The sequence below is a fragment of the Centroberyx affinis genome, unplaced genomic scaffold, assembly GCF_046629955.1.
Source record: "Centroberyx affinis isolate AG114_WGS23_722 - 3 ecotype Tasmania unplaced genomic scaffold, CSIRO-AGI_Caff_v1 ptg000458l_1, whole genome shotgun sequence".
Taxonomy (NCBI): Eukaryota; Metazoa; Chordata; class Actinopteri; order Beryciformes; family Berycidae; genus Centroberyx; species Centroberyx affinis.
Genome location: NW_027279118.1, coordinates 282,829 through 305,085, shown reverse-complemented (window position 1 = coordinate 305,085; position 22,257 = coordinate 282,829). Strand labels below are relative to the sequence as shown.

Sequence of the window (22,257 nt, the reverse complement as noted above, 5' to 3'; positions counted from 1 at the left end):
TAGTGTCTGCTTCTTTAAAATTATATCCGTTTATTACTGAATAGATAATTTAAAAAAAGTTTTCAATTTATAATCAATAAATTTAAGCATATAATTTGCGACGAACCCAACGCATTCTGTGAAATATGTCACACTGTTGGGTAAAGGCCTCCTGCAATCAAAACGTCTTTAAACCAGATCGGTTCGGTTTTTCCTCAAATTGCAAGTAAACCTGCTCAAGTGTGTGCGGAATCTGCGGTAGGGAGAAGGGTCCACACGGTGATGGAGCCGGGCGGCGACCGAACCGGGGATGTAAATACAGGGGAAGAACCGGTGGAGGACAAGGCCGCCGAGCAGACCCCGGCGACCAGTACACCCGTCACCCCGCGGAGGGGGCTGAGAGAGCGGGGAGCGGGCCGTCCGAGATCCGGCGTCTCCGCCTCCCCGGACGTGAACGGAGCCGCGCCGAGCCCCCAGAGCTCTGGCAGGGTTTTGCGAGACCGGTCTACCAGGGCAGTGCCGGCCTGGCTGAAGGACAGCAAGAGCGACGACGAGGACGAACCGAGCCCGGACACAAGCGCGACCAAGCGGAGGAAAGTTTCCAACTCCAGGCGGAGGAAAAACGCAGAATCTGCAGGTTCGGCGGAGCCAGACGGAGAGGTCGCAGGTGACAGCCTCCAGGCGAAAGAGTAAGTTTTGACTCCAGCAACGCCGGCCACTACGCTGCTGTTTCTAACACACCGGGCCTGGGTCGCATCTTGACATTAACTTGTAGCTTTTGTCGGTGGGGTCAGGTCCTGTCAAAAGCACGCCTTCAGGATAGCTCGTCCCCTTTCTATAGTCCTGTATGGGGAGGGTGGGGTAAGACTCACCTGGCTTTCCAATTTGTCAGCTTTTCATTGGATGCTGCAGGCTGCAACTTCTGTATGCCTAGTGTCATCTGTCTGAGGTGTGCATGAATGAAGGTGTGCCACTCTATGGAATAATAAACTTAATTAATTAGTTTTTCTAATCTCTCTCCTCTGTCTCCCCCCTGCAGCTCAGGGGACCTTAAGAAACCTGCCACAGATGCTCCAGGTAATCTGCCTCATAATTGCATAACAAACAGAGAAACGTTATACACCAAACTCTTGGTGTGTCTTGTGCTGCATTTGAAGTTAAACATCACCCGCTGCCTATGGGATTACAGGTGTATTTGGATTATATGTGTATTTGAAACAGTGTTGGTGTGTGTGGATGTGTGTGTCTGCACATGCCTCTACAACACCTCATGGCATATGTTTGATGGCATGCTTCTGCCCCTCCCAACCCCCACCCCAGTTCTTCCCTTTAGGCGTCCCCCAGCCCAGCCCCGTGCCAAACCCCCCTCGGGCAGGGCGGCCAGGGGCTCTGCCAAGCCTGTGTGTAAGAGTGAACCTGGCACAGAGAATCCAGCTGGTGAGCAGCCTGTTGACAATCAGCTGCCATGCTTCAGTATCTGGGCCTCTAGTCTCAAAGCATCCCAGAGCAGATTACGCAATCATGCTGACTACTTTTCTCTATCATCTTATTCTATAAAAAACAACTGTGAAGTCTAGACCCGTTCTCTTACTATTGGAAGGTTGTGATCCAGGGTCTTCAGGATCTTCAGTGTAGCAAATAGGTTCAGTATAGCCACGTGAGTTTAAATCTGGGTTCAGTTATTACTTAGATTAAAACTACATGCACATAATGCATCAGACTACGCTGTAATGATTGCATACTTTATGCAAACATGTTTTACCAAATGTTGCCTGTCGTGTTAAACAAATCTGTAAGTCTATCCTGAAAATAAGTAGTGGCAAAGAGCCACTTTGTTGTCTTGCCTCTTGTTCATGACTTGTTTATTTCTCTTTCTTTCTCTCATGTAGCAGTGGATGGAGAGGTGAACGCCAAGGAGTACAGTCATGAAGTGTGAGTATACAGTCTTATATTGTGGTGCTCAAACACTGCCAGGGTTGAGGGTTTGACTCCCATTATGGCCACCCATGCTAAAATTGTATTGATTCACCAAATGGCACAACTTGTACGGTTAAATTATACATTAAAGATTTTCTCAACAATATATTTATCTTTGATGCCAGAAATAGATAAATATAAATAAATAGATAAATATAATATAAATATTGGAATGTGCTGATAGAAAGCCACAGCAGCGGATTAGTTGTAACTATTGAGGAGTTGCATGACACATTGGTGAGTTTATATCTTCTTCTCATCTTTATGGCCCAGAGGCCTTTTGGCACTTATGTTGCCGTGTGTGTGAATGAATGAGAGTGAGACCTTAGTTCTGTTTTCATGACCACTGCCCCACCTCTATCTCAGTGAGAAGAAGGAGGAGGAAGGTGGGGATGTTGATGATTCAGTCCTGGATGATGAAGAGGCTCCATTTCAGGACGACCCAAGTGACCTCAACTACCAGCCGCAGAGTCAGAGGTAGAGGAAAAAAACCCAAACGCATCACTCGACCCTGTGCGGGAAGTGGGAATTCCTGTTTTGAGTAGATTGTTTATTTTTCAGTGGTGTGGAAGAGGGCCTCAGCAGCGATGAAGACGTCCCCTTCAGAGACGACTTGAACGACCAGAGCTACGACCCCAAGGCTGAGAGGTTGTGCGTGTGTGTGTGTTTGTGTGTGTAAGTGTGTGTGTGTGTGTAGACACAAACCTCTTGTGTGTGAGATTCCCATGTACAAACCACTTACTCTACAGACTACTGACTGAGGCACTAGTGTTTTGTTTTTTTTGCTCAATCCCTGGATTTCTCTCTGTCTGCTTTCTTAGAGACGCCCCCAAACCAAAGCGCAGGGCCCCTCCGAGGCAGAAGGAGAAGAGAGAGAAAGCACCTGCGAAAGAGAAGGAGGTTGCAGAGATAAAGATCGAAGGCTCAGACAACCTGGAGAGCATGGAGGAGGAGGTGAAGCTGGAGGAGGAAACGGGGGAGGACCCGGATGCACCCAGGAAGTAAGCACGGCACTAACCTGTTCACATAACACACGTCAATCATTAGCTGCAGCTGCACTTTTGCTCTCTGATTCTCACTGTGCATGCGACGTACTGCCAAACCTTTCATCCTGGGACAGTACTATTCTCTCCTGCTGATTCCAGCTTCAATCTGAACACGTGTGGTTCCAAAGCTGCATTATGAGCCTTAGCCTTTTCATACTGGCTTTTGTATTCTGTATCTTAACAGAACCACGCTGAGATTTTCCATTATAAGCCGATGAATTTCATTTCAATTCTTTCTTTCTGTGTCAGGAGACGCAGGCGAAAGAAAGATGAGAAGGCTCCACGGCTGCCAAAGAGAAGGTGAAATTGATGTCTCTTTTCGGTTTTTATCTCAAGAGGTTTTTACACAATTCCTTGGCTCCTCTTTGTTGTTTGTGATGGAGATGATAGAGGAGGAATGGCACACTGTATCCACCTATGCTTTTTTTTTTAGTGGGCATGTGCAATTTGACAAAAGACCTTGATAGTAATCTAGTATTTAGGTTTCAGCAGCGTAACATTTCATTGATGTGTCCCGCCCACACAGGAAGAAGCCCCCGGTGCAGTATGTGCGCTGTGAGATGGAAGGATGCGGCACAGTCCTGGCTCATCCTCGCTACCTACAGGTCCGTCATGGCAACCACATAATCCTCATGAAAACTCTTTGTCAATTGAAATACAGTTCATAGAAGCCCAGCCTTTGCTATATAAACATTTTACACTGACAGATTTGTGTTTTCTCTTCCCCTTCCATCTAACAGTCTCTAATATTCTCTTTGTTTATGTTTCCTTTTCCACTCAGCACCATATTAAGTACCAGCACTTGCTCAAGAAGAAGTATGTGTGTCCTCACCCTTCTTGTGGAAGGCTCTTCCGACTACAGAAACAGCTGTTGCGTCATGCAAAGCACCACACAGGTACACACATACACAAAACATGAATGAACTTTTTGTTATTTTTAAAAATGAATGTTGATGGAGAATGTGAGTACATTGTTTTGTGATTCTAGACCAGAGGGACTACATCTGCGAGTTCTGCGCTCGCGCCTTCAAGAGCTCCCACAACCTGGCTGTGCACCGCATGATCCACACAGGAGAGAAGCCCCTTCAGTTAGTGCCTCCCTTTTCATAATTTACCTCGTTCATTTGCTCTCTTAGTTCAGACATTCGTAATATTCCGTTTTCCTAGATTACTGACTTGCATTTCTTATCTTCCCTGCCTGTCCCATGTAACAGGTGTGAGATCTGTGGCTTCACCTGTCGCCAGAAGGCCTCTCTCAACTGGCACATGAAGAAGCACGATGCTGACGCCACCTATCAGTTCTCCTGCTCCATCTGCGGCAAGAAGTTTGAGAAGAAGGACTGTGTGGTGGCCCATAAAGCCAAGAGTCACCCGGAAGTACTGATTGCCGAGGCCCTGGCAGCCAACGCTGGCGCCCTTATCACAACCCCCGCCTCCCTGCTGGAACTGCAGGGAAACCCTGTGCAAGCGGAGGTTGCCAGCCTGGACGTGAGCCAAGTAGGGCAGGCCGGGCAGGTGGCGCAGATGAGCCAGGTGGGGCAAGTTGGGCAGCAGGTGGCACAAGTGGCTGAGGTGTCCCAGATGGGTCAAGTGGCCCAACAAGTGAGCCACCAGGTGGTGTTGCTGGGTCAAGACCAGAGCCTCCATACCATGCAGGTGCCAGTGACCATCGCCCTGTCCCCCATTGACCCCCCTTCTCCCGCCGACAGCCAGCAGCAGACCCACCTCCAGCTCCAGATGCCCCTCCAGTTCGTGCAGGCTGCTCAGCAGTCACAGCAGCAGCCCCAAATCCAGCAGCTGACCCTCCATTCCGGTTCGGTGGTGACGCAGCACCAACCCCAGCTGCAGCAGCTGCCCCTTCAGTCATATTCCTCGCAGCAGCAGCAGCAGGGCCAAACACAAATCCTCCACATGACCTTCCAGCCTGTCAGCCAGTCCCAGACCCACATTCAGCAGATCCCCATACTCGCCACCCCTCAGCAGCTTCAGACCCTGCAGACTGCCACCCCCAGCCCTCCTCTCCTCTCCCCGTCCCAGGATCCAGGCTCCACCAACGGGGAAAGCTTTATTCTAGACACGTCAGTGCTGTCTTCCTCCTCTCCGTCAGCCAACTCCCTCCAGCAGACGGACGTGGTGGGGGAAGGGGGCGTGGTCTGGGAGCAGACGGGACAAGTTCTGGGAAGTTCTGACTGACAGCACCGAGGGACGCGTGCAACAGGCACTCATGTAAAAGAGGAAAGGTGCACATAGATAGAGGCTAACTATGTTATCAGTGACCCTATATACTGTAATGCAATGTTTGAGATACATGTAGGATCACCAGTATATTATGTACTATTCACCCATAGTCACCCTTTGGTAGCTTTTTAGATTTATCTGTATCAGGGAAAGATATGTATGTGTGTCTGTATGTATAAGTTGTTGCCTTTGTACATAAAGTGAAATAATGTTAGTCCTCTAAACTTAACAGGCCTTTTACGTGAGTGTGTGTATTGATGCTGAAATCTGTTCTAGGACGATATGTTGCACTATTGCAAAGCCCATGCTATTATGCAATAATATAGCATATCTCCAAGTAAAATACAGCACATAAATTTAGACTTAATGTGTGGCATCATCAGGGTTCCTACAGTAATATCAAGTCAACTTTATTTATGGAACAATTTAAACACAAAACACTTTGTTACAAGGCGCTCCACAAGGTTTAAAGAAAATAACATAATGGAAAACAAATCTAAAAAGACAAAACATTTGAAAACCTGGAAAAGTCTGAAAAAAGACTGAAAAAATTATTTCAGACCTGGAAAAGATAAGAAAAATTCTGGATATCCTAAAGGTTTTGGTAATGTCATGGAACTTGCTTCACCGTCCTTTCTGCTGCTGGGCAAAAGTTTACCGTCAAGCTCGGCTGCTGGTAGATTTAATTGGCCGTGAAGGAACAATAACCGGCATAATGGATTTCCTACTCATACAAGTTCCAGGTAGTTGTAGGTAGCCAAATGATGACCTCGGGACGTTCAAAGCAGATATACACCCAAAAAGTAATGGAAAGCACAGTAACCGAATTAGTACATGGAAATTGCACTAAGTCACGGAACAGTCCTTGAAAAGTCATGTAGTTTGATGAGCAAAAACATGTAGGAACCCCTGATCACGTGTCAACATTGAATCTACACCCTTCTGATTTGTGATGTAGGACATGTGGTAGAGCAGACACAAAAACTGTTCATTTATATTATGTAAATAAATGTCTTAACATTTAGAGAAAGAGTATTCCTTTTGGGGAACAAAACACCACACACCACCACATTTGTTTTTCTCCTGAACTTTTCAAACACAAAGAGAAAATGCCTGAGTCGTTAATTCATCCTACGGTGGAAGTACACAAATTCTACACAGACACACACACACACGGAGCACATATGTAATCCCTTACATACTATCACTGTATTGCTTATGGGGCAGTGTCATAGCTTATACGACATCCCTCAGGACATATTGAGGCGCTCTCTGTTCCTCTGTGTAGCATACTGCTTCATGGCTCGTTTGGGAGGGATCAAGGTGTTACTCAATCCTATCCTCCTCTTCTTCCCTTGTTGCCCCTCCGTCTCTTCCTCTTCTGTCTCTTGGTGGGGGATCCCAGAGCCTCCAGCATGGGAGTCAACCTGAGCTGGTGTTTCATCGCCCGCAGCGGGGTGAAAGTCACTGGGAGTGACTGAGGTCTGGAGGTCACTGTCATGAGCAAACTTGCATTTGATCCCGAACCTGCACCTCCCGTCTTTCCTGTACGCCACACACATCCTCTTGCCTCCTATCTGGGAGGGCTTGGCATGCATTGTGAGGGGGACATGTTTCTGCAGAGCGCTGAGCTTCTGGTCTGCCTGAGCCTTGAAGGGGTTGGCAAACACACTGCTGCCAGAGCAGGCGCCAAGAGGCGGAGGGGGCAGTTTGTTGGGAGTGAGGGAGCTCAGGGAGGGAGCGGGGAGGGTGGGCCGGCACGGGGCAGCAGGGGCGGCTGCTGGTGCTCTTGCTGCTGCCGGGGGACGTGGTGGTGGAGCAGACGGCTCTGTGTCCTCTTCCTCGGCCTCTGATTCACTACCTGACTCACTGGAAGCTGAGCCAGACTCCAGCAGGAAATTGCGGGTCTTGTTGGCGGCTGCTGCTCCATCACCCAACTCCCTCCCTGAACTTCGGAGGAAAAGGGGCGCACACACACACACACAGAGAGAGAGAGAGAGAGAGACAGAGAGAGAGAGAAAGAGTTTACTGTGTACATGTTTACTTTGTTGTTAGATCCTTTTGTTGGTTGTCCTGAGACGCAACTTTGTTGGTATAACATTCATGCCAATAAAGCCAATTGAATTGAAAAATTGAATTGAATTGAAGGAGAGAGAAAGAGAGAGAAAGAGAGAGAGAGAGAGAGAGAGAGAGAGAGAGAGAGAGAGAGAGAGAGAGAGAGTTTCAGAATTTGGTTTAGACTGGGGCAGGAGAAAGAGAACCAACCTATGTCGACTCATTTAACTAGCAATGTGTTGACTTAAGTTATATGCTATAATATGTAAGCTAGACGACTGCAAATGCTTTCTGAAGCTACTTACCCAGCTTTTCCGTTGTTTACATCCTCTACATCCCCTTCGCTGTCAGACTCGGACGACACTCCGTAGCCAACGAGAGAGTTCATGTCGAGATCACCTGAAGTTAAGCTAGCTAGCTTGTTAGCTTGGTATCAAAAATAAAACCCGATAGTACTTTCTCTGGGAAAACTCGTATACGATATTAAACAGCTGAAGCTGAGATAATAATGCAGTGGAAAAACATTTAATTCTGTCTTATTTCCTCCTTTGTAGAAACATCCGAGCTCCCAATATCTTTAAATCAACTAACGTTAGCTACGGTAGTTTAGCAGCGGCTCAGTGTTTACATACACGCGTGCCTCCACTGACACCTAGAGCGCGGGCGGTGTATTACACCCTTAAGTCATACAGGGGTATAAAAATGATGACCGTCAGCCACAAGTTAACTGTGCCAATGCATGCTTATGAACTACATGATGACAGTTAACCGTTAACCACTGAAGCAACTGTTACCTATTTACGTCTACATGGTAACGAGTTAGATACTGTGGCAGTTTTTACAATTTTCTACCATGTAAGATGACTATCCCTTATGAAAAAGAACTACAGTAATCCTATAATTAATTTCAGGCGTATAATATACAAATATCACAGCAAAACTTTAATATACGTAAAAAAAATGTACCATAAAAAAAAATACAATTAGGCCTATACCAAAAAACAATAAATTACAACAAGGTCAGTGTAAACTCACTATTGTGTATCACAGGCTTCCCTATAAGAACATTATTATTTATTCTAGTGCTTTCTGGTTAGAGATGCCTAGGGATGTTTACAAATGGCCTGCTGTAAATCAGTAATGTCATCTAAAGGAACTCTTAAACTCAATAAGGTAATGTTATTACATATGGTTAGCACTAATCTCGGATAGCTTTGAGGCTAAAATTGATATAACATGCAGCTAAACGAACCATCTATTCCAATTTAGAGACAGCTGTTGAAGGGATACACTGTAGGCAACCTGTCGTTACTATCTGCAACAACAAGGCTGCTAATCCTGTCCTGGCAGTAAGCTTGACAGCTCCCTTAAAGTGGAGCAATCCTAAGGAAACATCTCTATAATATTCCTATAGTTTATTATATAGGGATATTTTGTCCGTGATAGTCATAAATGTGTAATAGTGACTTTATCATACTTTACGGTGTCACTATAATATTCCCTATAGGGACTTTTAGTTTTTGCTGTGATGTTTGTATTGTTGTTTTCATAAGAGTGACACATAGCAAATTTGAATACACCTCCATAACCTGCTTAAGTTCGACTGTCTTCACTTTTGTCATTACCAGTAAATCAGATAAGCTCCTCATGAATAAATAACGAGTTGATGAACTCCGCCCTCTGCCTCTCACCGCCCCCGCTTTTAAATTCCTAGCGCCTGGCATCAGGTTCCCGGGGGAGAGGGCGGAGTTGAATGGGGACACGCTGTAACACAAGTAACTAACAGTAAAGTTAAGGTCTGGGAAACGGGGGAACTCATTTTACCGAAACGCAGGAGACGGCTTGGCCCCTAATTAACAAACACTGGCCGGGTTTCAGCGCGAGGATCGGAAGGGCAGCCTGAAGTGAACCATGTCCAGGAATCCGGTGCTGCTGGGATGAAGCGGGTTTACACTGCTGTATATTAGGGGCCGGCCTGTTGCTCTCCTGCTCCCAGTGCACGCGTTGAGTGTTTCCAGCACAGAGTCCCATGGCAGACAGGCGGACCAGAAGCACGACTGGCCCGGAACCGAGCCGGACCACGGCGGCCAGGGCTGCTGCTATTGCCGAGCAGCTGCACCATGAATGCGGCCTGTTGTTGGAACTTTTTGTGAGTACAGCAGCTTATATTTTCCACTGTCTGCAAACTGACAGATCACAGTGTGATTTCACTGAGCCCGAGTCTGAGAGAGTGCCGTAAAAGAGAGAGAAATAGGCCAAGGTTGAATGGAAAATTAATAGATTTTGTGTGTGTGTGTGTGTGTGTGTGTGTGTGTGTGTGTGTGTGTGTGTGTCTGTGTGTGGGCATGTGTGTGGCTGTATGTGTATATGCACGCAACCGTTTGTGTGGGTGTGAGAGAGAGAGAGAAATACAGGGAGGGAGAAGGTGTGTGTGTGTGTGTGTGTGTGAGAGAGAGAGCGAGAAAGAGAGAGAGAAAGAGAAAAAAGGATGCGTGCAAGAGAGAGATAAGAGAGAGGGAGAATGTGTGTATCTGTGTGTGTATGTGTGTGAGAGAGTGTTTAGGAGAGAGAGAGAGAGGGAGAGCGATTATGTCCAGGACAGCAGGGGGTAGGAATGCAGAAGAGGGGGGGGGGGGGCTCATTTGGAATGACAGAGGTGGGCGTTTTTCTTGGCACCGGCTCATCAGTGCCTGGGCACATCGCCCTCATCTCTTTTCCACGAGCCTGCGTCTCTTTGCCCATAGGTGTGAGAGAGAGAGAGAGAGAGAGAGAGAGAGCGAGAGAGAGCGAGCTACTGGTTATTAAAACGTCTTGGTGTCCTGCCAGCTCACCGCCTCATCCTTCCTTTCATGTGTCTCGCCAGGAGCGAAAGGGAGCGGCCTGGAATGTAACTTTATCCACAACTCTCCGGATTTGACCCTTCTTCCATCCATCCTCTTCTTATCCTTCATTTCCGCTTCAGTCTTCTTCTCCTGACACAGTTCTGTAGGCCTGCTTGTCATTGAAAGTGCAAGCAGATGCATCCTGTAAATGACACACAATGTATAGACATGGCACACAGTTCATATCTAGCCTGCACAGCCTGCAATGCTTTGATAGTGTGAGGTATAGTGTTTTGACAATATAGCTGTAGCCCTACGGCTGATGTGCAGAATACATTCCAGTGAGCACACAATGAAATGATTAAATATTTGTTAGCCTGTCAGACTGTCAGATAGAAATTTATATACGTCCTTGTTTCCTCCAAAAGTTTTTTTCTTTCCCTTGGCTGGGTGGAATTGTCTCTGTAACAGGATTTAGCTTAGTCTCCACTGAAACCAATGCAAATTGAATTTTGTCAGGCAGAGTATATCTTTTCCAGGCGGGGTGTCCCTTGCCTATTCATTGGGTGGGAAAACACTGATTTACATCATTAGTTTGATACATTTTAAATCATTTTCAGAGCTTTACCGCATTATCGTAATTCACGATGATATATGAGAATATTGTCTCTGGCTACGTTATCGGTCCCCAGGGTGTCCCTAACTGCCTGAATCCCATTTCCTTTGCACTCTAGGCAGTAAACAACCACTTCCCCCTGTGGCTCTCGGAGAGGCACGCAGGTCAGATTGGGCCACTTGTATCACGCTGGTACTAACTTGCACACAGGCTTAAACATTAACGCCTCGGTATAATGTCACAGTGAAGCCTCCGGGGGTTCACAACCCACTGAGCTAGTCGAGATGAGGCTGAGCAACTGCAGTGCCTGATGGAGTGTGGGGATAGTTTGTTAGTCAAATACAATCCGATCGCCATCCAAGTGAATCATCAGAATGCTGTGTTTTGATTAGTTAGCTGATTCCAGTAATAATTTCAGGTTTGTCATAATAATGTAGCAGTTCTGAGAGAGTACATGCACATGTCGTCATCATGTAATGGCTCTCTGCTGTGTTTCAGGCAGATATACATGGTGCCGCACCTGCAAATCTGCTCACTTTTGTCCCCCTGTGTCTGTCAGCGACGTAATTGCTTGCTCAACCAAACATGTCATTTCAACTAGTTCAATTTTAACTCTTGCACAGTAACTTATTAAATCCTCATTGGAAATCTGTCAACACAAATCCCTCTCTTCAAAGGAGAGGTGTGTGGTTTTTTTTCGGTGATGAGAATATTTTACTGTCAGAAGCAGATTGAATGCGCCTGAATTAAAGTAATTAAATCAAGTCTTATTTCCCTACAGCCTATGACCTGTGGTGCCAAATTGCTGTAAAAAAAAAGAAAAGAAATTGACGTCAGTGCGGTTAGCGCTTGATGAGTAAGCATTCCTCGTCATCTTCCTGCAATCTCTCCCACTCCTGCACCCCGCTTTCCCACATCCTGTCCCTTCTTTCCTATCCTCTTCCTCCTCCTCCTTATGCCTTCCCAACTCTCACTTCTCCTCCTCACTCTCACCCTCTTTCTCCTGTTCTCTCCTTCCCTCCTCAAGAGAAAGAAGGAGAGCCTCTCTGCAGACCTGACGGTGGCCGACGGTCGCCTGGTGTCCGTCCCGCCTCCCTCGTCCCAGCTGGACACCCGGGACAAGCTGTGGCGTCTCCACTCCGCCCTGCTCCAGTGCCGCGGCCTGCTGGAGAGAGCCATCACCAAAGAAGAAGAGGAGCTGGGTGGTGCGGAGAAGGGCGAGTACGAGAGCCAGAGGAAGACGGTGCGAGACCGGCTGTCCCTGCTCTTAGCCAACACTGGAGAGCTGCTCAAAGCTACGGACGGGACGGCGGTCCTGACTCCCAGCTTGGAGGGATCAGAGGTAGGCGCTGATGTCATCAGAGGTGTGATGATGATGATGGCAAAAGTCTTGGATGGAAATTGAAGGACAGTTCCACCGTGATTGGAGATTTTGCTCGTTTCCTGCATTCTCTTACTGTTTTCCAGTGCTTTTATTACATGAAGAGATATTGGGTATTTTCTCCTCGTCTCAGTTGTTTTTCAGAGTCAAAACTTTTAATATAGATTCTGTTAAATCAAGCTTTATTTACCGTTTAACTCTATGGACTATAGTTGGTGAAAGCGTCTTGCTTTGGTTTGTCTGTTGGCTTGAATGGGTTGTGACTGACAGAATCTGTGTCCTAATGTAGCTGCAGAGAGCGTTCGCTGTTGGTTGAAAATTTTATTTTGTAGAGGAAAACGTGGAAATGGAAAAAAATGGAAGTAAGACACCCTCATCTCGCAGTGTTCCCGAATGCAAGCATTAACATGAAACTGTGACCGAAACAACAAGCTGATAGCCTGATATTAGCATTCTGATGCAACCGTGCAGAATGCAATTGTCTTGCAATTGCCTCTCATTCACAGTGATGGATTACCTTCATAGACTGAATTGGAAGTCTCCAGAGTTTTTCTCTATGCTTTTTGGAATTGAATGGGTGTGAATGAGACAGAGGGGTATGACAAAACTTGTCGCAATTAACATTATAGGGATTGAAAATGTGGAAAAAAATGAGCAGAATCTCAAATCACACTGGAATTGTCCTGCAAGGCAGAGCTCAGTCCGCTCTCCTCCCTCTCTCTCTTTCTCTCTCTCCTTTCTCTCCTTCCCCATCCCGTCGGCAGGTGGACCGTCCCACCGTCCTGTTCGAGGTCAAGCTGTGGATATACCGGATCTTCAAAGAGCTGGACTACTGGACCAAGACGGCAATCACCACCTTGCAGGCCCTGCCCTCGGCTGCAGCCAGGGAGCGAGGGAGGAGCGGGGGGATCAGGAGGAACAGAAGCGCTCGGAGATGAGATGGAGTAGTGAGAAGCGCGCGCATGTGCGTGTGTGTGTGTGTGTGTGTGGGTGAAGAGGAATAATGAGAGAGAAGAAGAGGTTAGAGAGAGGGGAAGGAGGGCAAAAGGATGTAAGGGACGAGGGAGATGAGAGTGGAGCGAGGTGTGCGGCTGGGGTCGGAGTGAGAAAGGGGCCAGGGTGGAGAGAAAGAGAAAGGAATGAGTGATAATGGCCCGCCGAGAGAGAGAAGAGATCCTGGCTGACAGAGGGAGATGAGTAGGTGGGATTATTTTCGCCTGCTAGGGCATGGAGTCTCATGAAAGGAGGCTTTTGACAGCAAGAGAGAGAGAGAGAGAGACAGAGAGAGACAATAACCATAGTTATCGTAGCAAATAACAATGTTGGTTGGAACAAATTTATTTTCCGTCTGACGCAGCTTTACTCACTGCTAACGGTTGCAGTGGACATTCACAATCTACCTTATATTCTACTTGCAGTACAACTTGAACTCTAGACTTGCATTTGGATTCAGTGTTAGTTTGCTAAGTCCATAGCTTTTCATTCTCCTTCAGAGGAGTTTTGTAGCAATGTTCGTCCGTTAAATTTGTTGATCTTTCTTTCTTTCTTTCTTTCTTTCTTTCTTTCTTTCTTTCTTTCTTTCTTTCACATTTTTGGTTTTGAGGAAACAATAGAATAATTCATGGGTATGCACTTTGGGTGAGAGCTTCTAAAGCCGAGAGACTCAAAAAGGAAACAACAGTGATGCTACCACTAACATCACGTTGGTGTTTTTTTTTTTACTGTTTGCACACGCATCACTCCTCAGGCCCATTTTAAATTATTATTCTATATGAACAGCCAGGATCCAGTGTGACTGACGAAGGAAGCAGTCAGCAAGGGTCGCATTCTGATGAAAATGAGAACATTTGAATTCGTGCCATAACCAGACTGTAGCTCTGAATACCATGGCTGTTAATCATTCCATGCTGATTCCCCCCCCGGTGGCATTCAGTCTGTACAGAACAATCTATGTAACAGCACCCTCTAGTGGCTACAATATGCCATTACCTATATAGATTTATTATCCTTCCTTCTTTCCTTCCTTCCTTCCTTCCTTCCTTCCCTCGTTCCTTCCTTCCTTCCTCCCTCCCTCCCTTAATTGTCCTCGTTAATGCTAATTATCTCAGATTAGCCCAGCTTCTTGTAGTTTTTGTAATATTTCGGGGCACTTTATTAGGAATGTGAGCATGGGGAATGGTGTCACAGAGCTTAGGAAGCAAGATGTTGCGAGTGAAGTGCAGGCACAACACCGAAGGTCCAAATAGATGACGTCTGCAGGCTTAACTGATGGAAGAAAGGCTTCATCACAGTCTGATTGCATTTTCTGATTTAGTTACTTGGTGAAAATAACAGGAAATTGCCCGCTGTTTTGAGGAGTCATGTTTATTGGGGCGTTAAAGATGCAGTAGATACATTTTTAATACCAGGTGAAGCTGAGCAGCCTGGAGCAAGTGGGTCCCCAAAAATCATCTTCTACATCAGTACACACAAAATGTTCAGTGCACACATCTGAACTCATTCCTCATTGAAGTGAGTCCGTTAAAAATAATTATGTGTCAAGTGAATCCATTCAGTGTACGGATACGACTTGCAAGGCAACCGTCAACATCCAGCTAAGCGGGAATCTGATCATCCAGAAACATAGAAATTCATCCCAGCAACAAGTCCATCTCAGTCTGTATTAATTTGCCGTTGGTCATAGAAACAGATCGGTGTCTTAGAAAATGGCTGAAGCCTCAGCTGGGATTGAATTCTACATAGACAGGTCTTTCCCACATAACTGATGGGATCCATGATAACGTGGAACACAAAGCGGACAGGAGCGTGGAGTTAGGGAGATCGATGCACAAGGACTGGAAGAGAATTACGTAAGAAGTGAGATAAAGTAAGCAAACTGATGCTGTGTTGCCATTTTTAGGTTGAGGGGAACATTTGGTCACATTACACTTGGAACATTTATTTTTTTTACAAGTGCTTCCATGTTATTTAGTTAATGTTTCCCTTGTCACATGTAACACTGTTAAGTATTTGTGGGTTGACCAACTGTTGGTAGGTTCACTGGGAGTGTAAACACACTTGTGTGAGGTTTGAATGATACAGGCTTCTCCGAACGATAACTGAATGTTGTTGCTGAAATGCAACATAAATACATTTGGTCATTCGATATTGCCTTTCCTCATCACAATGATTAATTTCCAGATGAAATTTGACCCCTAAGAAAATAAGATCCAGATCTGCAAAAGCTATCTGCTGCATCCTTAAAGCCAAGCATGAAAATACATCATACAATACAAATACATCCTAAATATCTAATAATGCTTTGGAGTGGAGTGCTTTTTTTGGTTCAATGAAAATGCAATATTCCACGTATTGCATTTGGACTTCTGGATATGGAATGGGATGTGTTACGGTGAACAGTGTCCTCTTTCCTCTTATGCTCTTTTTCATCGACTGATGGTGAACTGGCTGCTGTACTTTGACAGAGCATACATTTTCTTTCTTTACTCCTTTCCAAAGGGATTTACCGGGTCAGTTCTGTGTTTTCAGTAGGTTGATTAAAGAGGCCGCGGACCAGGACGGGTCAGAGCTGTGGACCGGACAGTGGCTCTAAGGGCCAACCGGATATTTAAAGGGTTCCAATGGCTTTATATCGAAGCCTGCAGTTTTTTTGCTTGTGCCACACATAACATCTGTCAGTCATGGATCAAGATGTAGAAGAAGATGTAGAAGAAGCAGACAGACATTTTTTTTTAGTTTGTACTAGCTCCTCCTACAGACCACAGAAGGTACTGCAATGTAATAACATTCCTGGCAATTTTAATTGTTTGATTTGTTGTAGGGATGCACCGATATATCAGCAGACTTAACGATATCAGCTTTAAAAAGCAATATCGGTATCGGCCCAAAATTATTTTTACTGCCGATATTTGGCTGATTGTGGAAGAGACATTCTTGTGACTTTTTTTTTTAGGAGTGTGTCACTTAACACAGCTGTCAAATTAGCAACAGAATATACCTAACATGGTCTTTTGTTTAGAAACCACTTAATTATCTTAAGATATTCATGTTTTGCACCTGCATTTCTACTAAGATTCTTATAAAAAATGCATATCGACCGATAATGGGTGAGAAAATATCAGATATCGCCCTCAAAAACCGTATCGGTGCATCCCTAATTTCTTGAGTAGCTGATTTCCACAACATTTCTTGTTTTCTTCTTTTGTAACACTCTTACTGTGTGTGACGCCTGTAAGGTTGGACTGTAGTCTGGTTGTGGCACTAGGTGCCCTCGCTCATGACCTCTGGTGTAGAAAGTGCTAGCTGTAGAGAATTGGCTCTAAGCACAAAGCTGGGATCGGGTTACCATCGCATCTGTCTAGAAGCAGGAATCTTGGGAAACTGCCACTGACGCTACAGTTATCACAACAACGGAGGGATTCTCATCATTAAGACTGTCTAACCCTCTTTTTTTCCCACCAATGTTCAAAAGATAAATTAATATATGGATTTCCGCTCTTATGTCTGCTCCGCAAATGTGGCTTTATGTGTGCAATTCACATCACAGGTTGTCTTGCTGGTTGCAGATCTGGCCTCATTAGAATGTTACCAAAGGAAGAGACTAAAGCCAGACTTAATCTTTGAGCTGACAAATATGTTTTATATTCCCCTACATCACTGTGGCCCAAACATCTCCTTGGTGTCTTACACAAAATCTGCCTTTGGGAGTGAGAAGCCTCCTCTTATGGTCAATTCAAGTAAAACAACATGAGCTCAGACCAGCACCAAAACACCAGTCTCCTTGGTTTCATTCTGAAAAACATACAGAATGGGACGTTACAGAGGCGGGCACAGCACTATTATAAAAACTTATTGAAAAGGAATGAAAAATAAACAGACAGTCAAGTGAATCTTGAATACTGAATGAGTTGTATCACACTGACCTGGCCTGGCACTGCTGAAATGGAAAAAGATGAACATCCTAGATGTGAGATTGACAATAGAAAGGAGAATGCAACTTTCTACTGCAAATTGATAGCCACAATTTATTATATGGATTTATTTTTTTCAGAACAGAACTGTGGGCATCGTGGATGCATTGTGAAAACACTTCAAACTGATGTACAGTTGTCTTTGTGTTTTTCTGAAACTATGGTATGGTTTAAAAACTTATTTATTATTGATGTGAGGATTTGAAACGGTGGATGAATGGGATGAAATAAATTGATCTAGGCTACAATGTGGATTTGTCTCCTGTATCTGTGTGACTTAAAAACAGGCCGGCTTAAGAACGTTCTCGATGCACGTGATGAGTCGTGTGTGTGTGTGTGTGTGTGTGTGTGTGTGTGTGTGTGTGTGTGTGTGTGTGTGTGTGTGTGTGTGTGTGTGTGTGTGTGGATGAACGCACATTCTTGGAGAATTTTGGAGCAAAAAATATTCATGTGAGGAAAAGCGTCTGTTATTTTACATTTTTGGTTTGAATATTAGCAGTGGGGATGTGTGTGTGCGTGTGTGTTTATGTTTAACTGTAAGGAAAGACAGGATGTGTGTTTGAGTGAAAGGGGTGGGGTGTGTGTTTAAAGGGTGTGTGTGTGTGTGTGTGTGTGTGTGAGTGCATACGTGCGTGTTTGTTTATATGTGTGTTTATGTATATGTGCGTGTGTGTGTGTGTGTGTGTGTGGTTGTTAGAGAAGGAGTGGCAGCCAGGATGCCTGTGGAAGAGGGGGGAGGGGTGTGTGTGTGTGTGTGTGAGAGAGAGGCAGAGAGAGGGAGAGAGAGAGAGAGAGTGCAAACGAGCAAGAGAGAAAATATGCGTGTGTGTTAGTGGGAGAGAGAGAAAGAGACTGAGAGAGAAAATGGGTGTGTGTGTGTGTTTGTGTGTCTCTGTGTGTGCTTGTGCGCATGTGTGCGTGTGTTCGCGCATTCGTGTACGTGTGGGTGTATGTGTGTCTGAGAGAGAGAGAGAGAGATGAAAAAAGAGAAGGGAAGAGAGGGCAGGAAAGAGTGTGTGTGTGTGTGTATGTGTGTGAGAGAGACAGACAGACAGAGAGAGAGAGACAGAGAGAGGGAGGGGAGAAAGGGAGAAAGAGCAAGCAGGAGAGAGAATGTGTGTGTGTGTGTGTGTGTGTGTGTGTGTGTGTGTATGTGTGTGTGCCTGTGAATGTTTGCGCAGGCGTGTGTTCCTGTGTGTGTGTGTGTGTGTGTGTGTGTGTGTGCTCCTGTGTGTGTTCATCTGTGTGTGTGTGTGTGTGTGTGTTCCTGTGTGTGTGTGTATGTGTGTTCATGAGTGAGTGAGTGAGTGAGAGAGAGAGAGAGAAAAGAGAAGCAGAGCAAGAGAGGGAATGTGTGTGTGTGTGTGTGTGTGAGTGTATGAGTGAGTGAGCGAGCAAGAGAGAGAGGACATGTGTGTGTGTGTGAGAAAGAGAGGGGGAGGGGTGTATGAGAGAGCTGTGTGTGTGTGTGTGTGTGTGTGTGTGTGTGTGTGTGTGTGTGTGTGTGTGTGTGTGAAAGGCGAGAGGGAATGTGTGTGTGCGGCTGTGCATGATTGTGTGTGTGTGTGTGTTTGTCTGTGTGTGAGCGCGCCTGCGTAGGAGGGAATGTGTGTGTACTTGTGTGTGTTTGTGTGTGTGTGTGTGTGTGACTGTGTGTGATGTGTGTGTGTGTGTGTCTGACAGAGATAGAGGGGGAGGGGTGTGTGTGCAAGAGAGCTAGGAGCAAGCTCTGCAAATGGTGTGTGTGTGTGTGTGTCTGTGTGTGTGTGTGTGTGTGTGTGTGTGTGTGTGTGTGTGTGTGTGTGTGTTACAGCAGCACAACAATATGTGCCTGTACTGAATGAAAGGGAAATGAATGCGGTGTGTGTGTGTCTGTGTGTGTGTGTGTGTGTGTCAGTGTGTGTATGTGTGTGTGTGTGTGTGTGTGTGTGTGTGTGTCCTTTGTGGGGACTGTGTGATTGGGTGTGTGTGTGTGTTGTGTATCTGTGTGTAGTTTGTGAGGATTGTATAATTGTGTGTTGGTGTGCGTGTGCATTGCATGCACGTGCATGTGAGTGTTTGTCTTTAGTAGGGATTGTGTAGCTGTGTGTGAATGTGGGTGCATATGTGTGGGTTCAGTGTGTGTGTCTGTGTGTGTGTGTGTGTGTACGTGAATACACACACGCATATTGGGGGTATTGGTGCGGGTGATGAAGTGTTCATGATAGTGTGCACACGCAAACAGAGCAGAATTACAATTAAACCATATTCATTCAGCAGCTCCCACATCTCCATACATTTTATTTCACATATTTAAATCTTCTAGTTCTGTCTTAACTCATTAACTCATTTTTCTGCTTGTTGAGTGTTGAATCCACCTGTGTACATCAGCAGCTGGACTTTTATACTGGAGATTTTCCACAGCTATCCATCCATAGCTGTCCCTCCATGGCTCCATGTTCCAAAAATGGCCAATTGACGCAGTCAAGGATCTTCATCATTATCTTTAAATGAGTAAAGTATGAATAAAGTCTGTCATTATACATTTTGTTTACTAATTTCTTTCAATAAGCCTTTGATGCAAACATTTGTGTAGGCTGTAACTATTATTTTGTGAATGGTAATTAGTGTAAAACTGTGGTCAATTTACAGAAATTGCTATTTTTCTTGGTGGAAACATAGTGTTAGAAAATGCATACACACAGGGGCAAAATACACCTTTAGGTGGCATCATCATCATCATGGCATAAAGCCAAGTGGGCCCTATGGAGACCGTCCTTCAGCCGGACGACACGGGCTCAAGCCCCCGTCTCTGCAAACATCCAGCCCAGGCCAAGTGAACACACTGAATCACTGATCCACAGCTGACCATGACCTCTGACCTCACTGAGGGGAGCGAGCCAAAACACCATTTGTTTACCGGGATCAATAAAATATTATTATTATTATTGTTATTATTGTTGTTGCTGTTGTTGCTGTTGTTGTTGTTGTTGTTCCAATTATTATTATTATTATGACACAGGACGAGTTATAATAAAAAGTTGAGTAAGTCCGAGTTAATTCACAACCTGCGCATCCTTGTGTGCACAACAAACAGTTATAAGCTAGCTAGCTAACAAGACACGGTTGCCCTGCATCTCATATTAGTTGGCCTTCCAGAATGCTGATTCAAAGAGTTTGGTCACTAGTTACTAAGCAACAGCACATGAGCCTGAGTGTGGCTGCCACTGAAAACTGCAATAGATAGAAATGGAGTCCCAACCTGGAAAAGAGGGGAAGGGAAGGGGTTGTCAGTATTGGCAGTAATGAGGATAACAACAGTATATTTTTAATTATTGCCCATGAAAAGTTTAAACCCACTGGTGCATTTGCCACAGTCAGAAGCTTCTACTGTCTGTTCTACTGCAGGTTTGATCGACCTCCGCTGTTTTCAAAAATACATTAAAACAGCTCAGACACAAACTGCTGCCTTGATGAACGTAACACGTCATGTTGAACAGCATGTGTATTGCAGTTTTTCCTAACATTCCTTTGTTGCACAGCTAATTACTGCATTTAAGGCAGACTATTTTCACTTTTTCCATTACTGCGCACTGTTACTTCTGGTGGCAGTGAAGAGGCAAAATGAAAGCAAAATGCACGGCAGAGTCTAGCTGGAGAAGTGCAATGATCTCTTCACTTTAAATTCTGTCAGAATGGAACTATTTCTGACAAGATTGCAACTGCAAGCAATGATTGTGGTGATATAAAGTCATGTTAGGAAAAAATACAATAGACGTGTTATTTAAAATGATGGATTATGTCAGACAATGCAGCAGTTTGTCTCTGAGCTGTTTTTAATGTATTTTTTAAAACACAGGGAGCCTATGGCTTCTGGGTTGTAATGCAAACCTGCAGTAGAACACACAGTAGCAGCGTCTGACTGTAGCAAATACGTTGGTGTTTAGACTTTTCATGGGCAATAATGGCGATAGGAAAAAACTAAAAGTACACCGGTGTTATCCTTTAAAGCGGCACTATGCAATTTTTGCACATTGGCAGCCTCAAATGGCAGCAAGAGGTAATTATTTGAATTTTGACTTTAATACCCATAAATCATGATATGTGACCTGCGATCAACCTGGATGGTGTGTGATGGCTTTATACCAAAGGAGCCCAAAGGGACCAGAGAAGCTAAAGATCTGACCCTGGTGAGTCCAGCTCTCTCTGGACTGAGCACTCGCTGGCTGCTGTTTATGAGACAGTTTTGTATTTGGCTCTTTGGATTCAGCGCTTCCTGTCCATGGGAAAAGCTTCCCACAACCGTCTCTACCAGACACCACAATTTAATTTGGGCAAAGAGGGTGAATTGACAGAGTCTCAGTTAGGGGGGATGGGACGGGTTTCTCAGTTGCAGCCCCACTTCATTATTTAGCCTGATAAGATGGTGGATTTTGTCATAAAGATTCTGCACAGTGCAGCTTTAAGAAGTTCACTTTCCATCACCTCCGAATCACTATGTTCTGAGTGAGACTGTAAACACTTCTTCTGTCATTGCCTAAGTTGATTTGATTCAGGGTAACAAAGTGCTAATAGGCAAGGAATTATGTTGCGTAATTGTGAAGTCAAAAAGACAAAACACTAACACAGGCTAACATTAGCACCCTGTAACTCCTCTCAATTTTTCTCTCCTTTGTGCAGCCAATCTTGAAAATATAATTAATTGTGGTTCACCTTTCTGCACTGCAAATATACCACATTAGCAGTTTAAAACAATTATTAGCAGTTTAAAACTAAAAAAATTATTGCTGGTGATACATTTGTTTCTCAGAAATGACAAAATGTGACACAGCACAAGACAAAAATGTATTTATTGTCAGAATACAGTGAAAGTTATGACAGCTTCAGTAGGAAGAGACAGAAAATATGAATTATAACATTGGCTTCATGGTGGAGTCTCCTCATACGCTGTCTGTCTTCTTCTTTCCGGTCATATCCTTTCTCTCTCTTCCCGAGACTTGATTGAAAGAGTTTGGCCACTACAGCTTGTGGCTGCCACTGAAGACTGCAGTAGGCAACTCTTTATATCTACGACTCTGCACCTGCTGTTGAGACTAGTCACTAGTTTCAACCAAATCACTGCAAGTTCACAATTACTGTATCTTGAGATACAGAGCTATCAGTGTTGTGTTTATACATACAGTAGTTATTCAAT

At 44.9% G+C, this 22,257-nt stretch overlaps 3 protein-coding genes across 4 annotated transcripts; 2 read left to right on the top strand and 1 right to left on the bottom strand.

The window, feature by feature from the left end:
* Window positions 1–34: 34 nt before the first annotated feature.
* Window positions 35–5,196, top strand: zfp91 (ZFP91 zinc finger protein, atypical E3 ubiquitin ligase). 2 transcript variants are annotated; one of them, XM_071517091.1, is made up of 12 exons: window positions 35–668; window positions 1,019–1,056; window positions 1,300–1,416; window positions 1,872–1,911; window positions 2,323–2,433; window positions 2,518–2,607; window positions 2,778–2,957; window positions 3,252–3,302; window positions 3,529–3,607; window positions 3,784–3,898; window positions 3,991–4,090; window positions 4,217–5,196. In XM_071517091.1, the coding sequence occupies exons 1-12, from the start codon at window positions 262–264 to the stop codon at window positions 5,193–5,195; spliced, it is 2,307 nt and encodes a 768-aa protein (XP_071373192.1). In that variant the 5' UTR covers window positions 35–261; the 3' UTR covers window position 5,196. The 2 variants fall into 2 exon arrangements, with proteins under 2 accessions (XP_071373192.1, XP_071373191.1); XM_071517090.1 differs by having other exon boundaries at window positions 1,869–1,911; window positions 2,518–2,604.
* Window positions 5,197–6,490: 1,294 nt separating this feature from the next.
* LOC139642302 (uncharacterized) lies at window positions 6,491–7,895 on the bottom strand. Its single transcript, XM_071517092.1, has 2 exons — window positions 7,601–7,895; window positions 6,491–7,190 (listed from the first exon to the last, which is right to left on the bottom strand). Exons 1-2 carry the CDS (start codon window positions 7,681–7,683, stop codon window positions 6,491–6,493), a joined length of 783 nt encoding a protein of 260 aa, XP_071373193.1. The 5' UTR covers window positions 7,684–7,895.
* Window positions 7,896–9,080: 1,185 nt separating this feature from the next.
* Window positions 9,081–17,437, top strand: cntf (ciliary neurotrophic factor). The gene is made up of 3 exons (XM_071517104.1): window positions 9,081–9,444; window positions 11,761–12,075; window positions 12,879–17,437. Exons 1-3 carry the CDS (start codon window positions 9,325–9,327, stop codon window positions 13,050–13,052), a joined length of 609 nt encoding a protein of 202 aa, XP_071373205.1. The 5' UTR covers window positions 9,081–9,324; the 3' UTR covers window positions 13,053–17,437.
* Window positions 17,438–22,257: the final 4,820 nt, after the last annotated feature.

Excerpts from the sequence above, each read along its gene's own strand:
- zfp91 (XM_071517091.1), top strand. The coding sequence starts at position 262 with ATGGAGCCGGGCGGCGACCGAACCGGGGATGTAAATACAGGGGAAGAA. Across the intron at positions 1,057-1,299 it reads ACCTGCCACAGATGCTCCAG|TTCTTCCCTTTAGGCGTCCC; the intron begins GTAATCTGCCTC and ends CCCCCACCCCAG. Across the intron at positions 2,608-2,777 it reads GACCCCAAGGCTGAGAGGTT|AGACGCCCCCAAACCAAAGC; the intron begins GTGCGTGTGTGT and ends CTGCTTTCTTAG.
- LOC139642302 (XM_071517092.1), bottom strand. The coding sequence starts at position 7,683 with ATGAACTCTCTCGTTGGCTACGGAGTGTCGTCCGAGTCTGACAGCGAA. Across the intron at positions 7,191-7,600 it reads GTAAACAACGGAAAAGCTGG|TTCAGGGAGGGAGTTGGGTG; the intron begins GTAAGTAGCTTC and ends TTTCCTCCGAAG.
- cntf (XM_071517104.1), top strand. The coding sequence starts at position 9,325 with ATGGCAGACAGGCGGACCAGAAGCACGACTGGCCCGGAACCGAGCCGG. Across the intron at positions 9,445-11,760 it reads GCCTGTTGTTGGAACTTTTT|AGAAAGAAGGAGAGCCTCTC; the intron begins GTGAGTACAGCA and ends TCCCTCCTCAAG. Across the intron at positions 12,076-12,878 it reads CCAGCTTGGAGGGATCAGAG|GTGGACCGTCCCACCGTCCT; the intron begins GTAGGCGCTGAT and ends TCCCGTCGGCAG.